This window comes from Natrix helvetica (assembly GCF_964273705.1).
Source record: "Natrix helvetica genome assembly, chromosome: 1".
Taxonomy (NCBI): Eukaryota; Metazoa; Chordata; class Lepidosauria; order Squamata; family Natricidae; genus Natrix; species Natrix helvetica.
The window spans coordinates 243,312,172-243,335,630 of record NC_138548.1 but is presented as its reverse complement, the minus strand read 5'-3'; the positions used below and the strand labels follow the sequence as shown (position 1 = coordinate 243,335,630).

Below are 23,459 nucleotides of genomic sequence, written 5' to 3'. Positions count from 1 at the left end.
AGAACAGTATTTTAAAACTTTTAATATGAGGCCTTTTTCTCTGCCAAATTTCCATTGTATTGTTAATGTATCAAATAAGATATTTGGTCGTTGGATTTTGAAAGGGAAAAAAAATTCCACTTTTTCTTACTCAAGACAGACCAACAAAATGTTTAATTCTCATTCTCCAATAGTTAATGAGTTAAATGCCCTGAGCAATCCTTTCCCCGTTATATTCCTATGTAACGTTCAGCAGTAGACAATAGTTTCTGGTTACGGGAATAAGCTAACCAAGATAAGCATCGTTACAGAAGACCTTGCGCTTGAAAGGGTTGGATTACACATCATGAAAATCTGCTTTGATGCGGATGAACAGCGACAGAATCCACGCGACAGAAATTCACACGCGGCCAACACTGGGGGGCGGGGGTGTCTCAGAGAAGGAGGGGCCGGAGCAGCGCAATTATTAGACCAGCCATCGTTTTTAAACCCCCAACCCGAAAGAGAGCGCGCTTCCGCAAGCAAGGCAGAGAGCAGGAATTCGACCCTATTCTCTATGGAGGTAATAGAAATGGCAGTCTTGTCTGCACGGAAAGACAAGTCCAACCGGAAGTAGCGGGTAGAGCTGTGTCCTCAGCTTCTATCTTGGAACGAAGAGCCTTGGCAACAGCAGCGAACATCACTCAGCGTCCCCAGGGCAACAAGCCGTCGCCGCCGAGCGTCGCCCGTTGCCGGAAGCGGAAGTAGCCAAATCCTCTTCAACCGATAGGAACCCGGAAATTACCCAGGGGATGGCGGCCGGTCGAAGTTTGAGTCGCTCGGAACGGAAAGCGGCGGCTCGCGCTGAGTTCCTCCGTCAAGAAGAGCAGCGGGAGCGACGGAGGCAGGTACGGCGGGGTGTCCAGAAATCAAGGTGGGCGGCTCTTCTCGAGGCGCCGGCTTGGCAACACGCCCCCTTCCCTTCCTCTCTTTTTCCCAGGTCTCTCGAATCCTGCGCAAACCTCCTGCCGACCGGAGCGCCGACGAGGCGATGCTTCTGTCTGGATGTCAAGAGATGGTGCGGGATCTGGAGCGGCTTCGCAAGAAGCGGGAGAGGCTGCGGCGCCGGCTAGAGGAGGTGGGTGCGTTTTATAGCTGTGCTGTCAGTGCCTTTTGATGGACGCCAGCAGGGCTTGCTCTCAATCCCCCCTCGTCTCCAGCGGTCTTCTTTTCCCGCCTATGATTTATTTTCTTCATCTCTTCAGTTGACAAGTTTTTATTGATGATGGCTTTAACTAGGCAGGAGTTAAATTATTTCGCCAGGTTCTGAAATCAGCTTCAAGGTGTGTAAAATTAGCTGTGCTTTATCATCTAAGTAAAGGTAAAGGTTCCCCTCGCACATATGTGCTAATCATTCCCGATTCTAGGGAGCAATGCTCATCTCCGTTTCAAAGCTGAAGTGCCAGCACTGTCCAAAGACGTCTCCGTGGTCATGTGGCCGGCATGACTAAATGCCAAAGGCACAAGGAACACTGTTACCTTCCCACTTCAAAGGTGGTCTCTGTTTTTCTACTTGCATTTTTTACGTGCTTTCGAACTGCTAGGTTGGCAGAAGCTGGGACAAGTAATGGGAGCTCACTCCGTTACGCAGCGCTAAGGATTCGAACCGCTGATCTACCAACCTTTCTGATCAACAAGTTCAGCGTCTTAGCCACTGAGCCACCATGTCCTGTTTATCATCTACTAGGATGGGGAAAAAGTTAGGTGATTGGCAATGACTAGAAATATAGGCACAGTTGATTATATGCCCTCAAGTGAGTGTCTACTCTTAGTGATCATTTAAATAGATTTTCTCCATTCTGAGGATCTGATCCCTATATGGTGCTTCAGGCGATCCACCCATCAACACTGTAACTGAACGGATCTGACTTGTGGCAGGTTAACATCTTCATTTCCCCTGCCCCCTTTCTCAAGTATTATAGGGTTCTGTAGAAAGTAGATTTTTACATAATTATCATCCGAAGTATGATAATTTCAGCCTGGGCATTTGTGCCAGAAATTAAAATTCTGGATTGAGTTTCTTGATGATGCTTTTGTTTATTTTCTTACCTGTCTATGATATTCTCAGAAGTCTTTTTCAATGTCAGTTCAAAGGTGTCAAATTTGACTTTGAAGAAGCAGAATTTCCATTCTGCTTCTTCAAAACTAAATTTCTACTTCATACAGTGTCACGAAGAAAACTATTGCTTGCACAATTCTGGTCTTTAGATGCAGGATAGGGATTGGCAATGAACAGTAAAATTCATGCAAGCTTAGTTTATATTAAACAATTGATGACCCCTGGGTCATCCTTTCAGAGTTATTTCCTTACCAGATTGCTCAATACTTCCAACAGTGAGAATATTTATAGCTCGAGATTAAATTGTGAGGTCCTTGGTGCTCTCTGCACTTGGTGGTTTTCTTGTAGATGTTTCATTACTAAGCTAGGTAACTTCATCAGGGCTAATTAGTGCTCATCACTAGTGCTAGCACTGATGATATTACCTAGTTTGGTAATGAAACGTCTGCAAGAAACTCATTGAGCTCAGATAGCACAAAGGACCCCATGCTTTCAGCAGTGACAGAGCTTCTAACGGCTTCTAATGCACAGCCTTCACTGAAAAATCTGCCTTGAAATTAGCCCATGCTGAACTGTCAAACAGCACAGGAAATACCTTGTTTCCCCGAAAATAAGACATGCCCTGCTAATAAACCCAATCGGGCTTTTCAGAACATGCGCCATAATAAGCCCTCCCCTGAAAATAAGCCCGCCCCCAACTACTGGTACAGCTTGCGGGGCAAAAAGAGGGCTCGCTGCAAAAACAGCAGCAGGCGAAGCAAAGTGCTTCCACCCCCCGCCCTTCCCTCCTGTGCAAAAAGAGCCAGCCGCAAAAACAGCAGCAGGCCAGCAAAGCGATCACCCCCTCCCGCCTTTTCCTTCTCGCGCAAAAAAACATTGCCCACCCCAATGGTAAAGGCAGCCTGCCTGGTTCCCTTCCTTGGCGTCCCTTTAGCGAGTGGTGGCAGGTGGGGAAGGGGAGAAGCGAGGCACGGCTCTTACTTTTCCAGGTCCGTTGCATTCCTCACCCTTTCGCCCATTGAATCCCCTTGTAAAAAAACCTCGCGAGTTGAACTCACTAGTACCTATTTGGTTGAATTTAGAAAGTAGAAATATTTTACTATCTTATTTTCTTTGTAAATAAACATGCACAGTTTTTTATACTGTCCAAAAAGCATCTCATTACATTTTTATTTTTGTTAAGGGTCTGCTTAGACACCTTTTCCATTATTACTATTTTTTAATGTTTGGCTTTTTTAATGATTAACTAGTTTATTTAGATATGGGTATACAAAAAGCTTCAAATGTAAATTGACCATTAAATGTTTAGCGTAAACATCTCTGAATCTCTGTGTGCTGCTTGTGCTTGTGGTTGAAGCGAACCCAAATTGTGCCATTTCCCTGAATGTCTTTCGGAAATTTCGTTTAGCATTTACCGTGTTTCCCTGAAAATAAGACAGGGACTTATTTTCTGTTGACCCCCGAAATAAGCACTTGGCCTTATTTTTGGGGAGGTCTTATTATTTTTGAGGTGCAGGAAGTGGCGAGTGTGGTCACCTCATGGCTGCTGCTTGTGTTGCAATATTTTTGGGGAGGGCTTATTTTCGGGGGAGAGCTTATTTTAGCGCATGTGCGCAAAAGCCCCATTGGGCTTATTATCCGGGGAGGTCTTATTTTTGGGGAAGCAGGGTAAAATATTGGCAGAAGAAAAACAATTGTAAATTAAACAAACAAACAAGCAATGGAAGTTACTTCTATAGTTTCTTTCAGGGGAGGTTTTCACTGGATTTCATTTCCAATTGTGAACTGAAGGCCTTTTGTTTCTGGAAAGGCGGATCTGGATCTAACCCTCCTTCACCAATTAAGTTGCTTGCCTTCCGTAGGCTTTAAACAACCTAATTGTCTTTTGAACTGGTTTTGCTTGTTAAGAATTTTGTGGTTTTCCTTGCTGACAGACAAAACTAGATAAGGTTTCTGCCAAATTTACAGAAAAGGAACCTGTTAGTTTATCTGTATCTCTTTTTTGGCAATTAATTTTCTTCTACTTGAAGAAGAAAGGTAGTAATTAAAGGTAGAGATAATAAAGATAAATATATTAATGAACAGTTCCGGCATGTTTCATTGAGGCACCAAGTAGATTTATAAGTACATGGTAGGAGAGCCAGTGCTTATTCAGAAAAGTATGTAATTTCTAATTTAGCTACTTGATATTGTAAAATTCAGTCTCTGCTTTCCGCCACATTTCATCTGCTTGAAAGAATATAAATGATGTTAAAAAGCGTTCCAAATAAATTAGTTTATGGTAATAGAATGCATGGGAGACCTTGAGGAAAGAGGACAAGAGATCCTGCCTGGGAAACAATCAGACAAGAGGGGCAGGAGCCCTCAGTCACTTAACAATCAGAGAAGGAAACTAAGGAAGGGCCCATCCTAATGGAACAAGGAGATAAAAGTGGAGGGGAGGAAATTTGTGCTTTTAGACTGGCAAGATTAATGCTGCCATTCCCTGGTAAAGCAGACAGGAAACACAACTAATGAACTAAGTCTATTTTATTGTAAGGCTACAATTACAGGACTGGACAAAAGCTAGAAAAGAAATTTGTGGATTTCATCATTTTGGAAAATATGAGATATTCTTTCTTTTTTTAGGTGTGTGATGAGCCTGACGAATTGAAGAGAAAAGTCAGCAAGCTATCTGCTGTTGTCCGAGGAGCTAAACATCTTATTGTTTATACAGGAGCTGGCATAAGTACGGTAAGGTTGTATCACTGTCTTTCTAAAGTCATCTGCAACTAAAGATTCTTATAACTGAATTATCTTGCTTATCATGTGAGAGCAGCATTGTTTTGAGAAAATTCTTAAATGCTCCCAAGTCACACAAGTTGAAATAATTGGCTTCATCACCTTCTGTAGAAACACAACTTGAGAGCATTTTGGCATTTTAAGTTATGACTTTTATGTTGTATATTGACACTAGCATTGTGAAAGTCTGGCAAAATGGGTGGTGGTGGTGGAGGGTATCAGAAAAGCTTTTCATGTTTCTTCCCAATCTCTTTGGGGGAAAATGATGTGTGTGTGTGTTTTTTGCAATGTCTTTCCTAAAAAGTTCAAAAAGATTAGATTGTGTTATGAATGTAAGAAAAGTGTGTGTTATTGTACTCATGATTGATAGCATTCCAAAGCAGGGCATTGATCACTGGTGTAAACAGTTGGGTATCTTTAAAGACTAGTAGAAACAAGTAGGATTCTATATACTAATCTTCTTCTAAATTTAAATTGTCAGTAAAAATCAAACTGTAAATTGAGCTGTTCACATCTCAAAGAGCCAACTCTTGTTTAGAATGCAAAATATATCTCTGGAAGTAGTCCTCTGTGAGAAGGAATGCTGGAGAGGTGTAAAATATGTGAACACACATTTTGTGCTTTGGGGAAGAAAAAACTGTGACAGACAACTAAATACTGTGGAAGTGGAAGTGAGTTCCTTGGCTGGCTGATAAATCCTCATATTTTGCATAACTACTTCATCAAAAAATTGGAGATGTGAAGAGAAAGATAAACTACACTCTTCCCATGTAAAACCTTCGAGCCAGGCACAACTCATTGTGACTTCATGGCCATATCTATACGGTTTACTTAGTAAAGTATTTTGCAGGTACAACACAACAGTCCCTGATCCTGCTGGGGCAAAGCAGCATGTTATATACATAGCTGTAACTTTAGAATAAACTGGAAATTGACTGTTGTTTTGTTCAGGGTAAACATTTAAGGGATGCAGCTTGAGCTGATGGAGAGATATACTATGAATGGCTTTGATCTTTGGGTGATGGCAGCATATTTGGTACAAAGAAGTAATTATCAGGTGCTTTAGGGTTTTTATTTTGTTAATGAAATTTGTAGAGCCACCTAATTCACAAAAAGTGACTGTTTTTTTTTTGTTTTGTTTTTTTACAACAATCCAGTAATTTCATGGCATGGAAGTAAAAGGTAGAGATGCTTATCAGTACAGGCAAGACAATGCATTCTTAAAATGAAACCAGTAGAGTTTCTTTTTCTTTGTGACTCCTTACAGGCAGCTTCAATTCCTGATTACAGAGGCCCAAATGGGGTGTGGACAATGCTGCAAAAAGGGAGAAGTATCAGGTAATTGGTTCAAAAGCATTTCTTACATTACGTTGGAATCCTGGTTCTTGCTTTTCATATTCCTTTTCTTTCCATGTATCAGGGCTACCGATCTGAGTGAAGCAGAACCCACACTCACCCACATGAGCATTGCTTGTTTGCACAACAACAAACTGGTAAGCTCTTTGATTTTCAGTCCTGCGCTTCTGAGACAGTGGTGAAATTCAAAAAAATTACTACCGGTTCTGTGGGTGTAGCTTGGTGGGCATGGCAGGGGAAGGATACTGCAAAATCTCCATTCCCCCCCTACTCCTGGGAGAAGGATACTGCAAAATCTCTATTCTCACTCTATTCTGGAGCCAGCCAGAGGTGGCATTTGCCTGTTCTCCAAACTACTCAAAATTTCCACTACCAGTTCTCCAGAACCTGCTGGATTTCACTCCTGTTCTGAGGTCATATTCTTACAGCGACTCTTACGTTTGCTGCATGTTGTATCTACATTTGTCATATTGTTTCTAGATGCTTTTGTAAAAGAGAAGACGTACAGAATCTATTGATGCCACTGTCTACATGAGTGCTTTTTAACCTGGACAATTTTAAAATATATGGACTTCCAACTCCGAGAGTTTCCCAGCCTGGATTGAAATCCATACATCTTAAAGTTACTGAGGTTGAGAAATACTGGTCTAAATCATAGATGTGCAAACTGACACGCAGATGGGCTGGCATTTCCAACATTCTACAGTGAGAAAAATATCCCAGATATAATTTCTTCATACCAAAAAAATGGCAAGGAGGCTGCGGCAACAGAAAGCAGCTATTTTATTACACCTGCAGGTGTATTCCCAAGCAATTGAGAATCCCTACAAAGTACATAGATGCACCTTAAATACACAAAATGACGTATGCGTCATAACTTGGATACAAAAAATACAATTGCATGCACAAAACACAAGTGCAAAGTACATGTAAATTCCCCAAATGTTCTGAAAGCATACGTGTCCAGAAGCCCCAAAGGACCTCGCTTTCCCAGAACTAAACAATAAGGTCATTACCGGCTTCCTGCAAAACATGTCCCGTTACTCCCTTTTACAAAGGGAGGGATCAGCCTATTTTTGACCAGGTAACTGACCTTCTGATTATGCTCCAAGCTGTGATTTTCCAGAAAAGCTTACTTGCTGGTCAGATATCCAAGATGGAATCTATCAGGTTCCTCAAATAACCTCATCTAATTTACCCAAATAATTCAAGGTTCTAGCCTTATTCTCTCAATTCACCCTCTCTCCAATAAGGACAGTTATTTGGGTAACTTCAGGTGAATTAATTCTCAATCTCTTGCATCATAATTCTGGCCTCCCTTCTACTTAATTTTTTCTTCTTAGAGCACTTAGATCCTCTAAAGCAAAGCAAGCAGTACTGGCTACATTTAATACATTCTAAGTATACATAAGCACATCTGACATCTTGAGGCATAACACTCACAAACGCTTCCTTTCACCAATTCACCCTGTCTGACAACCAGGAAGTCAAAAGATTCCAAACACTCCTAAAAGCAGAGCTTTCAGTGACATGTGTTTAATGTGTAGTTATATTGTGCAAAACATCCGGCTTAGCTGAATTTAGCTGTTTCAAGGAATTGAAACAACCTCCAACTTTTACACATCAAAGTCCAATTGCCACTCCTGTCTGGTCACACTCCCATCTCATCAGCTAAAGCAGCTATCGCTGATGAAGGTTCATTGATGCACTGTCACCCAGGGCACAAGTGTGATGGCCAAACATAAGCATGCATCTCTTCCCCCTATACCACACTTCTGGTAATATTCTCTGGTGTTATAGACCATCTTACAGGATGTGCACCTGGATATATAACAACATGTGTCGCTTGCCCCCTTACAGGTGGTTCCACATGTACATGTTCCCTTCCACCATCATGTGCATGAACTAGATGTTTATATGCATGTACATCATGTGCATGATGTGTAGGATGTGTAGACGGAGGCATTACCTTCTTAGGTGATTCTCTATTCTTTTGATAAAGACTTTGATTCATCCTCTCATAATAAAAAACAGTTTATCATTGCAATGAATTACTACCATATGAGTAGTCAAGCGTCCAATAGTGTATGAACCTCCCATGGCATGCTAAAATACGCATGCATAAGCATGCAAGCCACAGAATCAAAATCATCCCTAGGTAACTATAACCTTGGCCCTGCAGCCTCTAGGCCTTCCACTTCAGTGCAAATGAAAAACATGATCAGTGGGCACTTGCACATAGATGATTTTTCCTGCCTTTCTTCAGGAGGCATGTAATGTACACAGTCATGAGCAGGCAGTACTGTTTTCAACTCTTATCACCAGTTGTTTCTAATGAATCCACTTATTAGACTTGTGTGGACTCCCAAAAATAGTGATTATGTGAGAGAGTATAGTTATTTGGTTCTATGATGGTTTCCAGGCACTGGTATTTCCACAAAACATGTTGTTATTCTATCAGAGACTAGTCTCTTCTTTTTGCACAAAAAAAAATGAGCCATTCAAAGTTCTTTGCATTAAATCCAAAAAGATGTTTCCCTCTAGTTCAAGCACTATTGGTGTAAGACTTCCAGGCTTTGGAGGTCCAGCCACATTTCTCTTTTGCCTCATTTGTAGCGGTCTTATATGGGGAGGAATTTTAACATATCCAGTTGCATATTTCCCCTTCCACACCTAAGGCAAACCTGTTAGGCCTAGATCTCCACACAAAAACATAATGTAACAGCATGTCATAGGTTCGGTTGCACCTTGACACACCTTCCTCAAAGGTCAATCTGATGCAAATGGCATCATCATCAGTGGTTTCAATGGGTGATAACAGTGTCTGCACTTGATAATGTGAACCTACATTATCAGGCTCAGAATGGAAGCAGAACTGCAACTATGTAAGGGGAAAACTGAGTAACATCCGTAAAGGCTTCATCCCTACCTGATAAACATCTAACAAGGCAATCACTGCGAATTTCATTGTCCTAATGAACTAGGCCTTCCCCCCTTGTTTAAGGTATATATCTATAAAACAAAAAGGCTTACCCTTAAACTTCCAAGGTCTGTACTGGCTGTACATTCATTGGACACAACATAGATATCAACCACTCTGCCAATTCTTTTCTGAGCAAATGCACGATAAAGAAATTTTATTACCCCCAAACAATAAGCAATTCCCACACCCAATGTTCCATAAGCTAAGCTAACGCTGGTCTTCAAGAAGCTTGCTTCAATGGATTAGATGCAATTGGTAACTCAGTTCATCTTTAAGATGCAGCCACCAGTCCTTTCACTCTGGAGTACTGGAACCTCTTGTTCACACAGCCAACTCAGTTGTCAACAGTACTTGAAACAGACCTTTCCACACTGGCTGCAACTTCATCTCTGCCAAGGATGTAATCAGGACCCAGTCACCACTTCCGTAACCGCCACTGGGCTTTCATGAAGCCAGTATCATCTGAGGGTAGCAGAGATACTTGATCCTGAAGCGATGCCACATCAATGTTTCATATAGATATATGTGATGGGGGCAGAGGTTACTAGCACATGCCTCCCTGTTGAGCAGAACTTTAAATTTCTGCTTTGTTGCAATCAAGTAATTGAAGATGAGGAAAGGTTAATGTCTTGCTTCATCGTACATCTGGACAGTGAGCTGTTTGTCCCCACTGCTGTGTCAGAGGCCATCGAGATTTAGCAAGACCAGTCCCAGGCTAGACTACGTTCTTCCCATACATTAGCTTGCACTCGGGATTCAATTACTAGATTCAGTTTGTAGACAGCAAATTCAAGAGGTCATCTCAAGAAACAGCGAACCTCCTCTCCTGAGATAGAATTTAAACATAGGACAACCAAGTATACAGTTCTTTTACAAAAACATCTTATGTGCCACATATGGAGTCTCCCAGTGTTGTAACCCAACCTTATCTTATAATAAAACAATTTTATTTAAAAACAAAATGTACAAGAGACAAAGGCAACCTTTCATCCATTCAAGGAACGGACCCAAAGTTTTGATTCCACTGAACAAAACTTGTTTCTACTTGGTTTATTGCCAATCAATTCCCAATTGTTCCGTTATCTGCTATAAAACATGTACCTTTATCACTACTAATGGCTTCAATCAACCTGTATCAGGGTATTACCCACTCCAATATGATCCTAACAATCATTTGAACATTCACTCTTGCACATCAGCCAAATATTCAGTCAAATGACCTACTGAATAAACGAAATATTTCAAACTTTCCCACTTCTGGCAATTCAGTGTAATCCATTTGAATTCCACTTGGACAGGCCATACCGCCAATTCCCGTCCCCCAGCAACCTGCTATTTCACATTGAAATACATTGAAATGTATTTCAGTTTCACAAGATCAACCAAAACTTGCATTCCCCACTGATGTCCCTCATGTCTTTCCTCATGGTTACTTTGTTCACTATCCACAATCCATTCCTTATAATCCATCTCCATAAGGATATCTAAAATCTGTATAAATGTTTCCCACTTCCTGCTTCATTATTCAACAATATTAAAGCTTGTATTAAAGAAACAGTTCACACATTTGCATCAACCAACCCACTTCCAATTGGCTCACATCAACCAATTGGATCAACCAGCTTCCCGGCTTCTAAAACCTTCTCAAATGTGCCCCCATTAACTACCGCATATATCCATCCGTTCCTTTGCCACCTTCAACTCAAGAAGTTCCACTAAGAAATAAATTAATACCCGTCCTAGTAGCCTCCCAGTATTCAGAGCTATCCTCAAGACACCAATCCACACAAAAGCCAAAGACCAACCTTGCACTACCAGATCCATTTTGACAAAAAATGCCACAGGTTTCCTTTATCCTTTATTTAGCATGAGCTAACTACCCCTTCAACAATACAGTCCTCCACTGCCTCAAACTTGTGAAAGCTTTTCCTACATCAGGCAAGCTCAAAACAGGAGCTTGTATCATCACATCTCTATATCTCCCTGATTCTCCACAATCTGCAATAACCAACTAAGCCCAATAGCCATCTTATTCCTAAACAAGGGATGGGTGTCTATTCCTTCTATCCCTTCTGGATTTATTCTCCTTGCATCCCCGACTGATTAAGTGACCTAAAATACTTAACCTCAGTCTAGTGTCTCCCTCAATACTCTCTGACCATCAAAAAAAAAGTTCAACAAATCATTTGTACTGTCCTCAACCTCAGCTATAAATCTTCTACATATTGCAACAACTGCAATCCTCTGGACTGGGTAAACTTCCTCAACACCTATTTCACATTCGCAATTGGCAAATGCAGACTTCTTGAAAAGTCCTGTGGTTGATCCCATCACCTCTAAAGCTTTTTGTATTCAAATTGAACCACTCAAAAGTAAAAATGAAAAAAAAACCTTTCAAACCTGCCACACTAAAACCTTGGAATTCCCACTGTGCCTCTGCTTGTTTACAAATCAGCATTCGGCATTGCATTCCATTCGAAAGCATCAGCATTCGGAAATGCTCAGCCATACAAACATAAATGAGGGTGTTAAACAAACTGCCCCCAAAAGGGAACAGAAAAAAATCTTAAATGAGATATCTCAGGTCCCCACTCTGAAATTCGTTTAGCTTTAACTTGAAGGACAACTTCTTCGTGCTATAAGTGCATCTAAACACCTTTAAAAGTTCCAGCAATTATGAAATCAAGATCACAATTCAGAGCACTTCCCGCATAGCTATCATTCTGCAGAAGCAAGCCACCCTTGGACCCTCCTCTCTCTCTCAAACAAAGAGAGGAAAAAATGTGTAAAAGGGAAATCAAGCCGATTCCCTCCCACTCCCCCTCACTCACCCCCCTCTTTTTTTTTTAAACAAAGTTTTATTGGTTTTTTAGTATTTTACAAAGGGAAAAGGTAAGGGAAAGGTTACAAATTTTGGCAGTTGCGAAATGCGGTAGGTGCACCCCCCCTCCAAACTCATAGTATACATTTGCATAAAATTCAATGTTAAGTAGTAACATGTGGTCAGTGTGGTAAATTCAATTGGTAATTTCGAACAGTTTATATCAAGTGACTTTTCTTACTCATTTTTGTGATCTGAGCTTTCTTGATGTCGCCCCATCTCCCCCCGCTGGCAGAGCTCTGGCCCCTCCCGTGTCTTGTATGCCTGTTAGGGAGTCTTCTGGTTTTTCTAGAAGTACTTTGTTTTTCTCCATAAAGGCCTGCGCCTCTATGGGTGTATTGATTCTAACTCTTGTCTCCTCCCAGAATATTAACATACCTTCAGGCATCAACCATCTAAACCACACCCCCTTCTGGTATAATTTATTCACCAATTGCAAATAATTTTTTCTTTTTTCCCTCACTTTCTTGGGGATCTGTTTCAGAATGGTTATCTCCTTATCTTTGTATGTCAAAGCTTGCCCCCTTTGTGCACTCAGGATTTCATCTCTTGTGCTTTTCCTAAGGAATTTAATGTGTACCTCCCTGGGAACATTGTGTGTTCTAGCATAAGCTGAGTTCACTCTATAGGCCAGGTCTATTTCCCACCCACTCACCCCCCTCTTGCTGCTGCAACGCATCAGAAGAAGAAAACAAGAGAGGGAAGGGGAGAAAAAACTTTAACAAAGACATTTTCAAAACACTTTTGAACTCCCTGACATCTCCCACTGTCACGGGATTGTTCTCAGTTCCTTTGTCTTCCGACACTAACTATTGTCGTTACAACAACAATAACCCTTCCAAACTACTATTCCCTAGTATTCATTAGTCGTAAACGGATTAACCACAGACATTTACAGGTCTTGAAATCACTTCACCCCCTTCTCTTATGATTCCTGTAAACTAACAAGCTACTTCCATCAAGCCAGCAACACCGGCATCATCTCACCATCCTTATTCTACAAACAATGGAAAACTTTCAGGGATGGTTTTCAATCAAAAATAATGATATCATTGTCCCACAATTCCAAGCTTAAAACAAGAAATGTACCTAGTCTGTCATCTGGCAGCAGATCACACATATCATAACTTCAAGCAAAAATATGCATCCTGAACACAATTAACAGCAATCACATTACATTATTGAAAAACAACTTATTCATTTTTAGATACGTTTGACTTGACTCCAATTATTGCCCAATAGCTTTAATGAACACTTCAAAATTCTATTCCCTTCAAGCACTGGATCACCCATCTCCCTCAGTGATGTCCTCTTCAAATACTCTATTCTAGGCGTTTATCTATTTGGCCCCAGGAACCTAAATTCCAGCCAAGTCCCAGTGCATCGCTCAGTAATATTATCACAATACTACTCAGTACTCCTTCCCTCTATCAAAGGGGAATAAAAGGGAATAAAAGGGACATAGAAGGAATGTCCTTCTCACATTCCTCAGGATCATTAACAAATCGGGCCCCATATCATACCCGAGAGCCTAAATCACTTCACCTTCTTGAACCATTCCTCTGCATAACCTCTAGCCTGTTTAGCTGACATTCTCAGCTAAACCAGAGGAAAGCTCCAAACACACACATCACCGTTAAACATTCAAGAAAGGAATTTAGCCACCCAGATACCATCCATATGTACCCCTTTGCATACATACATTACCTGGGTCAGATGCATCGTTCTCGGGATTTACTGTACTCATGCTTTTCCATTGCCCAAGTCTCCTTCCAATATAGATTAGATTAGGAGCAATCTCTCCAGAGAGGAACTTCAATCCCTTTCAGAACACTTCAAATGGAAGTGTGGTGGGCCTCCAAAGGTATGACAAACCTCCTCCCCAGAAGAGATGTCCTGATCCCGGACGAGCCCCCAAATTATGAGAAAAATATCCCAGATATAATTTCTTCATACCAAAAAAATGGCAAGGAGGCTGTGGCCACAGAAAGCAGCTATTTTATTACATCTGCAAATGAGTATCCCTACAAAGTACATGTAATGCAAATGAGAATCCCTACAAAGTACATAGGTGCACCTTAAATACACAAAATGACGTATTGTATGCGTCATAACTTGGATACAAAAAATACAATTGCGTGCACAAAACACAAGTGCAAAGTACATGGAAATTTCCCAAATGTTCTGAAAGCATACGTGTCCAGAAGCCCCAAAGGAACTCGCTTTCCTAGAACTAATCAATAAGGTCATTACTGGCTTCCTGCAAAACATGTCCTGTTACTCCCTGTTACAAAGGGAAGGATCAACCTATTTTTGACCAGATCACTGTGACCTTCTGATTATGCTCCAAGCTGTGATTTTCCAGAAAAGCTTACTTGCTGGTCAGATATCCAAGATGGAGTCTGTCAGGTTCCTCAAATAACCATCTAATTTACCCAAATAATTCAAGGTTCTAGCCTTATTCTCTCACCTTTTTTTGCTTTTCTTGCTTTCTTTCCGGCTTCATCCCTGTTCTGTTTCCACTACTACTACATGTCTTCTCTTTCTGCTATTGGCTTTCTTCTTTGACTCTTATTTTTTATATCAGTTTTCTCCTGATAGTAAGCATGGTTTTTCTTCATATTTTTCCCTTGCACAGAAATCTCGGTCTTAAAGATTCTGAATTTTTGGCTTAGAATCTCAGTGCAAAAACAATTCCTGTTAACAGTGAGATAAGCAATAGTGTAATTTTTCATATACTGTATTTTAGGAGTATAAGACACCCTTTTTTCCTCTAAAAAGAGGCTGAAAATCTGGGTGCGTCTTATACACTGAATACAGCATTTTTTTTGGCCTCCTGAAGCCCCGCCCCTTCACCAAAATGGATGTACATAGCCTTATGGAGGCTTTCAGACAGCTCCTGGGGGCTGGGGAGGGCAGAGATGAGCAAACAATGGGCCTTTTCTGCTCCCCCAGTCCCCAGCAGCACTCTAAGCCTCCATAAGGCTATGCATGCATTTTATTTTGACAAAAAAACAGCCCATTTTCGTGAACAATGGGCTGTTTTGGGGAGGTTTACAGAGTGCAAAAACTTTTTTTTCCTCCTTTCGGAAAGCTGTTTAGTTAGAGTGGTTGATGAGAATTACATTGATCAAGTGCTGTCCCAGCAGAAACAAAATTTTAGGTGCTACAGGTTGTCAGCTATTTCCTTCTTCGGCACATGGATAAATACACCTGGAAACATCTACCTACCTACTCTCTCTCTCTCCCTACCCATGTACTGTATTTCTCTCTCTCTCTTTCTCTCCCCCCTCTATCTACCTATATACCTACCTACCTACTCTCTCTCCCCCCCTACCTATCTACTGTTTTTCTCTCTATTTTTCTCTCTCTCTCCCTACCTATCTACTGTATTTCTCTCTCTCTCTCTCTCTCTTTCTTTCTTTCTCTCTCTCTATCCATCTACCTACCTACCTACCTACCTATCTACACTCACTCTCTCCCTACCTACCTACGTACTGTATTTATCTCTCTCTCTATTTCTCTCTCTCTCTCTATCCCTTTATCTACCTACCTAACTACTCTCTCTCTCTCCCTACCTACCTACTGTATTTCTCTCTTTCTCTCCCTCTCTATCCCTCTAGCTACCTACCTACTTTTAAAAAAAATTGCCTCTTCAAAACCGGGGTGCGTCTTATACTCCGAAAAATATGGTACTTCTTACGTACAAGTTTGAAATGCTTTTTAAACTTGAATAGAAGTGAAGTAGAAACTTTCAAAATGTGGAAGTACAATACACTTTGTAACCATAAAATTTAAAACTCAGTAGCCTTTTGGAGGGGAGTCCATGGCCCAGCAGTGCTTGCCTTCCCTGTAGTACATATTCTCTTTGAGACAAGCTAATAGCTTTATCTGTTTTCAGAAAATTAGTTTCTGACCTTTGGAATTCTTCAGGAGGCAACATTCTGCATCTTGTATTCTTACACTGGGAATCCAAATAGCATAGTCATTAAATCTTCCATTTCTCTGTCTCAGACCTGAAATAGGTTTAAGACCATGGTGCTCAAACTTGATCAGGCAACCATATTTACCACTATCTGTAGACTACTTCCAATCTGGAAGTTAGCGAGTTCAAAACAATTTTATTGCCTGCTGCCCATCAACAGAAGAAGTAAAAGCTGTCCTTGACCTACATACAACCATTCATTCAGCAATAATTTGAGGTTAGGATGGCATTGAACAAATCGTGGTTACCATCAGTTTTCAACCTCACAGTCATGATCGTGATCTGAGTGCTTGGCAATCCATTCACAATTACAACTGGTTGACAAGCACTCTTTGATCACATAATCACGATTTGCAATCTCCCCTGCTGTCTATGATACTATTTCCATGTTCACCCCATTCTCTTTATAGGTGAAGCATGTAGTGTCTCAAAACTGTGATGGGCTTCACTTGCGCAGTGGCCTCCCTCGAGAAGCCCTGTCTGAGCTGCATGGAAACATGTACATAGAGGTGAGTGCTTGGAGAGGACGAGATTTGGTGCATTGTCATAGAAGAAAAATGCTAATACATTCTATGATTCCATCCCAAACTAGGTTTGCACATCTTGCGCACCCAATCGTGAATATGTACGAATATTTGATGTGACAGAGCGCACAGCCTTGCATAGGCATCAGACTGGGAGATTATGCCATAAATGTGGAGCACAGCTGAGAGATACAATTGTACACTTTGGAGAGAAGGGTATTTTACAGCAACCCTTGAACTGGGAGGCAGCAACAGAAGCTGCTGGCAAAGCAGACGTGATCCTTTGCTTGGGGTCTAGCTTGAAGGTAAAACTAAAGAAATATCTTCTTTGCACATCAGTGCAAAAGTGTTACGATTTAAGATGTATTCTTTTGTACTATGTATAGGAAGCTTTTGGAACAATACTGCAAATGATGAACTACCATATTTTTCGGAGTATAAGATGCTCCAGAGTATAAGACGCACCTTAGTTTTGGGGGAGGAAAATAAGAAGGAAAAAAATTCTGCCTCTGCCTGCCGGCATCCATGGTATTCAGCTGACACATGGTAACAAGGTCAGCCAGTCAATAGGTATAGCAACTAAATCAGCCAATGAGGGCTATTTGGACTCTGAAATATGCTGTGTGAGCAAGAAGGATACAGGAAGGAGCCTGGCTTAGCCGAGAACTGAAAGTGAAACTGCTTGTGTTTTGCTTGTATTTACTGCTACCTTGAAAAACCTACTTTTGGTAATCTATTGTATATTATTATTATTTTGAATCATGATGAATCAGTTACTATGCTTTCTGAATGTGATTGCTGCTGCAAACTCTGGCCAGCCAAGTCAGCTTCAGCACTTATTGCAGCCTGATTCAGCACAGCTGATTGGCGGGGGGATCGGACTACTGGAATACCCCCAATCAACTGTTCCAGGCTGCAGGGATTGCCACAAACCATCGCTGCTTCCATGCCTCGCATTTTTGGCCTCTGGTGGGGGTGGTTGGGGCTACCTTTGGTGTATAAGATGCACCCAAGTTTTCACACTCTTTTTTTGGGGGGGGAAAGGTGCGTCTTATACTCCGAAAAATACGGTAATTGAGATTTTATTTTGTAGTTTTCAAGGTTCAGCTTGCAAAAATAGAAATTTTTGAAGCCACACACAGGTAATCCTCGACGTACGACTACAACTGAGCTCAAAATTTCTGTTGCTAAGCAAGGCAGTTATTAAGTGAGTTTGTCCCATTTTACAACCTCTCTTAAGTGAAACAATGCAGTTAACTTATCAGCATGGTTGTTAAGTGAATCTGGCTTCCCCATTGACTTCGCTTGTCAGACGGTCAAAAATGTCATCACATGACTTGAGATACTGAAACTTATAAATTTGAACCAGCTGCCAAGCATTTTGTTCATGTGACCATAGAGATGCTGTAACGATTATCAATCATAAGTTGCTTTTTTTTAATGCCGTTGTAATTTTAAACGGTCACTAAACGAATTGTTGAAAGTCAAGAACTACCTGTCATTGCCTTCCTATTATCCCTTCAATATAATCTTGCAGATTCTTTTTAGTATAGTAGCAATCAAATCATGTGCTAATCTTTTTCCTTTTATCAGTGATCTATATTCCTGTAGATAGGCTGAAAGTTAATGAATACAGATTTGGACTCAGCAAGAAATGAAGTTCCTAAAATTATATTTGAAAAGGAAAAGATAGTATTTCTCCCTAGAATTAAAAAACAACAACAACAGTAATTTAGCACAGGTAATCCTCAACTTACAACGATTCATTTAGTGACTGTTCAAAGTTACAACAGAAAAGCGTAAAAGTGATTTAGGATGATTTTTCACACTTGTGATCGTTGCAGCATTCCCATGCGTACGTGATCAAAATTTAGACCCTTCGCAATTGACACATATGTATGACAGTTGCAGTATCCTGGAGTCACATGATCATCTATTGCCATCTTCTGGCCAGCAAAGTCAATGGGAAAGCCAGGTTCACTTAACAGCCGTGTTACTAACTTAAACAACTGCAATAATTCACTCAACACTTATGGTAAGAAAGGTCACCAAAAGGGGCAAAATTTACTTAACAAATGTCTTTCTTAGCAACAGAAATGTTGGGCTCAATTGTGGTCGTAGGTTGAATACTACCTGTAGTTTCCAAATAAATAATATGCTTTAACGGCTGGTTTGCTATTTATTATTCCTCAGAAGTAAAATGTCATGCAACAGGCACTGTTAAAAAGAAAAGGATTCTCAAATGTTCCTCTTGGAAGTATTGAGAAAGAAGATTTGATTAAAGCCTGTAGAAAAAAACAGGTCTGGGTTTTTTTCTTGTATTAGTACAATACTATTCTGAGATCATTTGCTCCCTTTTTCACTAGGAAAGTAGCCAAGAGCACCAAGTAAATATGCTCTTCTCGAAATATTTTGAGCAGACTGAATAGTTCAGTACAAGACCAGAAAGGGTTTAAGAATTGCTTACTCTATAGCCGGGATGCCGGGTGGCACGCGGAGCCATTTGTCAGGGTACGCGAGGTGTTGTCCTGTCAGCTGGCCAGCGCGCATGCGTGCACTGGCCAGCTGAGTTCAGCCTTTTTAAAAGGCATTTTTCGCTCTCCCCAGGCTTCAGAGGCTTTATAGGAGCCTGGGGAGGGCGGAAAGAGCCTCCCCCGCCCCCCCTGGAGGCCTTCCGGAGGCTTCAGGAGCTTCCCTGAAGCCTCTGGAGCACAAAAAACCGGCCCTATGGACAAACCGGAAGTTCGGAAACGGACTTCTGGTTTGCTCGTAGGGTTGGTTTAAGCCCTCCGGAGGCTTCAGGGACTTCCGGTTTGCTCGTAGGGTCCTTTTTAGTCCTCCGGAGGCTTAAAGGAAGTCTCCTGAAGGTTCCTGAAGCCTCCAGAGGGCTTAAACAGACCCTACGAGCAAACCAGAAGTGACTTGCGGTTTGGTTGTAGGGTCTTTTTTTGCCCTTCGGAAGCTTCAGGGAAGGTTCCTGAAGGTCCCTGAAGCCTCCGGAGGGCCACCTGGGAGGTGTGGGGGGGTTCGCCCTCCCCAGGCTCCTATAAAGCCTCTGGAGCCTGGGGAGAGCGAAAAAGCATGCAAAAAATGGGAGGAAGCGCCTCTCATGCACGCATGCGCACTGGGGGGATTGTGCGTTGCATTATGGGTGTGGCATGCCCGCGCACAACCCCCCTGTGCTCCCCCCCCTTATGACACACAAGCCAAAAAAGGTTCGCCATCACTGCTCTATAGTTAAAATTCTTAAAGTAGGTATGGCCTACTTCGGTAAATTCCCAGTTGTACACTAATTCATTACTTTTTTCAAAGCTAAAGTTCATATTTGGAAGCTTTTACACATATTTGATTTATAAGTTATAGACTTTGACAACATTTTTTTGTTTAAGAACATAAAAGCTATACTGAGTCACCCTAAGATAACTTTCCTCCAACCCAATACTTTTCCAAGATAACGTTCTCAAGATATGTGGGACTGTATCTCTAGAATTCTGATATATTAAATATGAATACAAAGTTCTTCATAAGGATCTCAACAAGTGGCACTTGTCAAGTAGGACCACAAGGTAACTGTACTCTGCTCCTTCTCTCAGTTTCTTTCTCACCTTTAAACATGATACACTTTGGTATATCATATTTAAAGAGAAGAGTTCCTGATACCTTGGGCAGCAATTTTAGTTTTCCATTAACTCAGGCTGTACTTCTATACATATTTTCCTATCAGTAATCTCTGTTAAACATTATCAGATATGTTTTAAAATAAACTTATATAAACTTACATTGCGAGCTATAGTTATAATGGTAGGAACTGGAATTAGTAAGAACATTTTTCAGGTATTCTGACTTTAAAAGTTTCCCCTTGAATTTGAGGTAGTAACATTTGGGTTCTAACGTGATAGTGTATCTTGGCCATTTTTGCTTGGAATACTGTACCTATGCATGTTACTTGGTCCAGAATTTTTCTTTTAAAAAGTCATGCAGATGACTTGGTAACCCAGAATCCTGGAATAATAGATGGTCTGTAAGCAGATGATTATTCTCATTGCCCCACTTTCCTTTTTACTTTTGGGAAAATCTGCAAATATGCATTGGAGGAAGTCTCCATATATAAATGACATGTCATGGGGTCCTATACCATGATACCTGAAAATTAGGAGGTACATTCACTTTTTAGCAGTAACAGATGCTGTGTTGTCCTTTTTCCAACAGGTTTTGAAAAAGTATCCACATTTATGGTGCATGAGTAAACCACCCAGACACCGCCCTAAACTCTATATTGTAAATCTCCAGGTGAGTATATTATGAGGTAGAGCATAATGTACAGATGCATGTGCTTACATCATTTGCTTTTATATACTTTTGATAAGGAATAATGTATGTGGAAGGTCATAGACTGTTCCTACTACTGTATATCAAGAATAAATAAATAGTTCTTGAGCAGAAGGCATGTGTGAGCCTTTGGAGGTTTGTCAATTAAATAGATGGTATAGCGCTATGTGGAGCAATTGTTTGCTTAGTTTTATTTTTCCTTAGGTTAAGATTTCCATGATAATGACTCTTGACATAGTGTGAATAGAATCTAGATGGTATTCAGCTATACGCGGAAATATGTATCCTAGCTTGATAACCTTCAGACACTTGTTTCCTCTTAAATGTTGGGTTGGCTTCTCTATTTCTATCCAATGATAATGCAGTGATGGTTGGAATGTGAGCTAATTATGTCTCTTTCTCAGTATTCCAAAAGCTTCCCATTGTATTCTGACTTACACTTTGAAAGATAATTTTATTAGATGCCATATATTCAAGCTAAAGAGAAAGTATTCTTTCCTAACTAACTATTGGAATGTCATTTTTTTTAATAAGGACTAAATATGTTTTACCAGACGTGCCATAAAAAAATAAAATGTCTGTCTGAATCTGATGAGTAGCAGTGTTATATCACTCACAGACTGTTGTCTTTGAAGAAACTAATCCAATCTCAATCTATTGTATTTGCAGTGGACACCAAAGGATGATCTCGCAGTCCTAAAACTTCACGGAAGATGTGATGATGTGATGAAGTTGTTGATGGATGAGTTGGGACTTCCCATTCCTTCCTATGATAGGTCAGTGACAACCAAATGTGTTCAGTGTCACTTTTGTTCAGTGTCAAGCTTGGTTAGTGTCATGAGCTGTCAAATGCCCTTGATAATATAATTTATTTTGATTTATTTGGAGGAAGAATTTGTCATCCAAAGTTCTAAGGAAGATGGTGTGGTCCAAATCCTGCTATGGTTAAATATACTGTATTTTTCAGAGTATAAGACCACTTTTTCCCCCCTAAAAGAAGGTGAAAATTTGGGTGCGTCTTATACATCGAATGTAGCCAAAAACGCGAAGCACGGAGGAGGCGATGGTCTGTGGCAATCCCTGCAGCCTGGAACAGCTGATTGGGGGTATTCTGAGAGGCCAATTCTCCCGCCAATGAGCTGCTTGTGCTAAATCAGGCTGCAATAATGTGCTGAAGCTGACCTGGCTGTTTATTTGCTGCAAGGACGTTTCAGAGTTTGCAGCAGCAATCACATCCAGAAAGCACACACAAGTAACTGATTCAGCAGGATTCACTAACTTCTCTTTATATATAATATAACACATGAAGTAAAAATATACAATACCAAAAGCAGGTTTTCAAACATGGTAGTTCCAACATGGTAAATACAAGCAAAACAAAAAGCAGAGGAATTTCAGTTTCAGAGATCAGCACAGCATGCAGCTTTAGTACAGAACAAACCACAAGCCCAGGCACCTTGCTATCTCCTTTCTTATTGCTCACACAGAAAATACTGTTTCAGTTTCCAAACAGCCCCCAACTCTCTCACACACTGACAGGATGCTAGCCAGATGAATACTATGGATGCTGGTAGGCAGAGGCAGAATTTTTTTTCTCATTTTCCTCCCCCAAAACTAAGGTGCGTCTTATACTCTGAAAAATACGGTATTTGCATAATAGTTCAAAATGTAAGGTGCTACTTTGGTTCAAGACACTTATTCATAAGTAGCTGTGTAAATTAACATTACATATTATCATGTTTGTCTGTAGAATGAAAGACCCCATCTTTTCTCTGGCTGTTCCTTTGCAACCTGCAGAAGAAAGCAGTCATAGCCGAAAACTCGTGGCTCCGCCAGCAAGTCTTCATGAAGTACAACTGGGAGAGGAACAACACATGCATCCAGATCCACCCTCTGGTGGCTGGTTTGGCAGAGGCTGTGCAAAAGGCACAAAGAAGAAAAAGAACTCTTGATAACAGATTAAAAAAAAAGATTTTGAGGACCAACTATAGTTGCTAAAATCAGGGCAAGAAATGACATCTGCACTAGACTTCATCAGGATTGCTGGGCTAACTGGAAAAAAACACAGCTGCTATTTTCATAGAGATTTTTTATAATTAGCTGACAAGGACCAAAGCTTAGCTTGGGTTTCTGCCATCTAAGGGGAGGTTGGCTTTTAATACTCAGGGCTGCCAATTAACAATTATTAATAAAATTATTATAAATGGCTGCTGGCAGTTGTTTTGAGTATGGCTCTTTTGGTTTTGATGTAATCATGGGTGTCAAACTTGATCACATCACGGGTCGGATCATGACATATTGCGACGCTTTTTGCCTTTGCGGAGCTGGGGTGGGCGTGTCCTGCACGTGACATACCTGGCCCACAGGCTGCCAGCTTGTGGCTATGTAGTTGCTGGTGTAGATGCTGTACACGTAGTCCTTGAGTTATGACCACAATTGAGCCAAAATTTATGTTGCTATGTGAAACATTTGTTAAGTGAGTTTTGCCCCACTTTACGAATTTTCTTGCCACAGTTGTTAAACGAATCATTTCATTTGTTAAG

The 23,459-nt window shown here is 40.9% G+C and overlaps 1 protein-coding gene across 1 annotated transcript; it reads left to right on the top strand.

Annotated features, from left to right (window-relative positions):
- Nucleotides 1-449: 449 nt before the first annotated feature.
- On the top strand, nucleotides 450-23,119 carry SIRT7 (sirtuin 7). The gene is made up of 10 exons (XM_081934228.1): nucleotides 450-866; nucleotides 959-1,096; nucleotides 4,706-4,810; nucleotides 6,126-6,196; nucleotides 6,279-6,351; nucleotides 16,474-16,572; nucleotides 16,656-16,892; nucleotides 20,797-20,877; nucleotides 21,586-21,692; nucleotides 22,667-23,119. Exons 1-10 carry the CDS (start codon nucleotides 771-773, stop codon nucleotides 22,866-22,868), a joined length of 1,209 nt encoding a protein of 402 aa, XP_081790354.1. The 5' UTR covers nucleotides 450-770; the 3' UTR covers nucleotides 22,869-23,119.
- The last annotated feature ends 340 nt before the right edge of the window (nucleotides 23,120-23,459 follow it).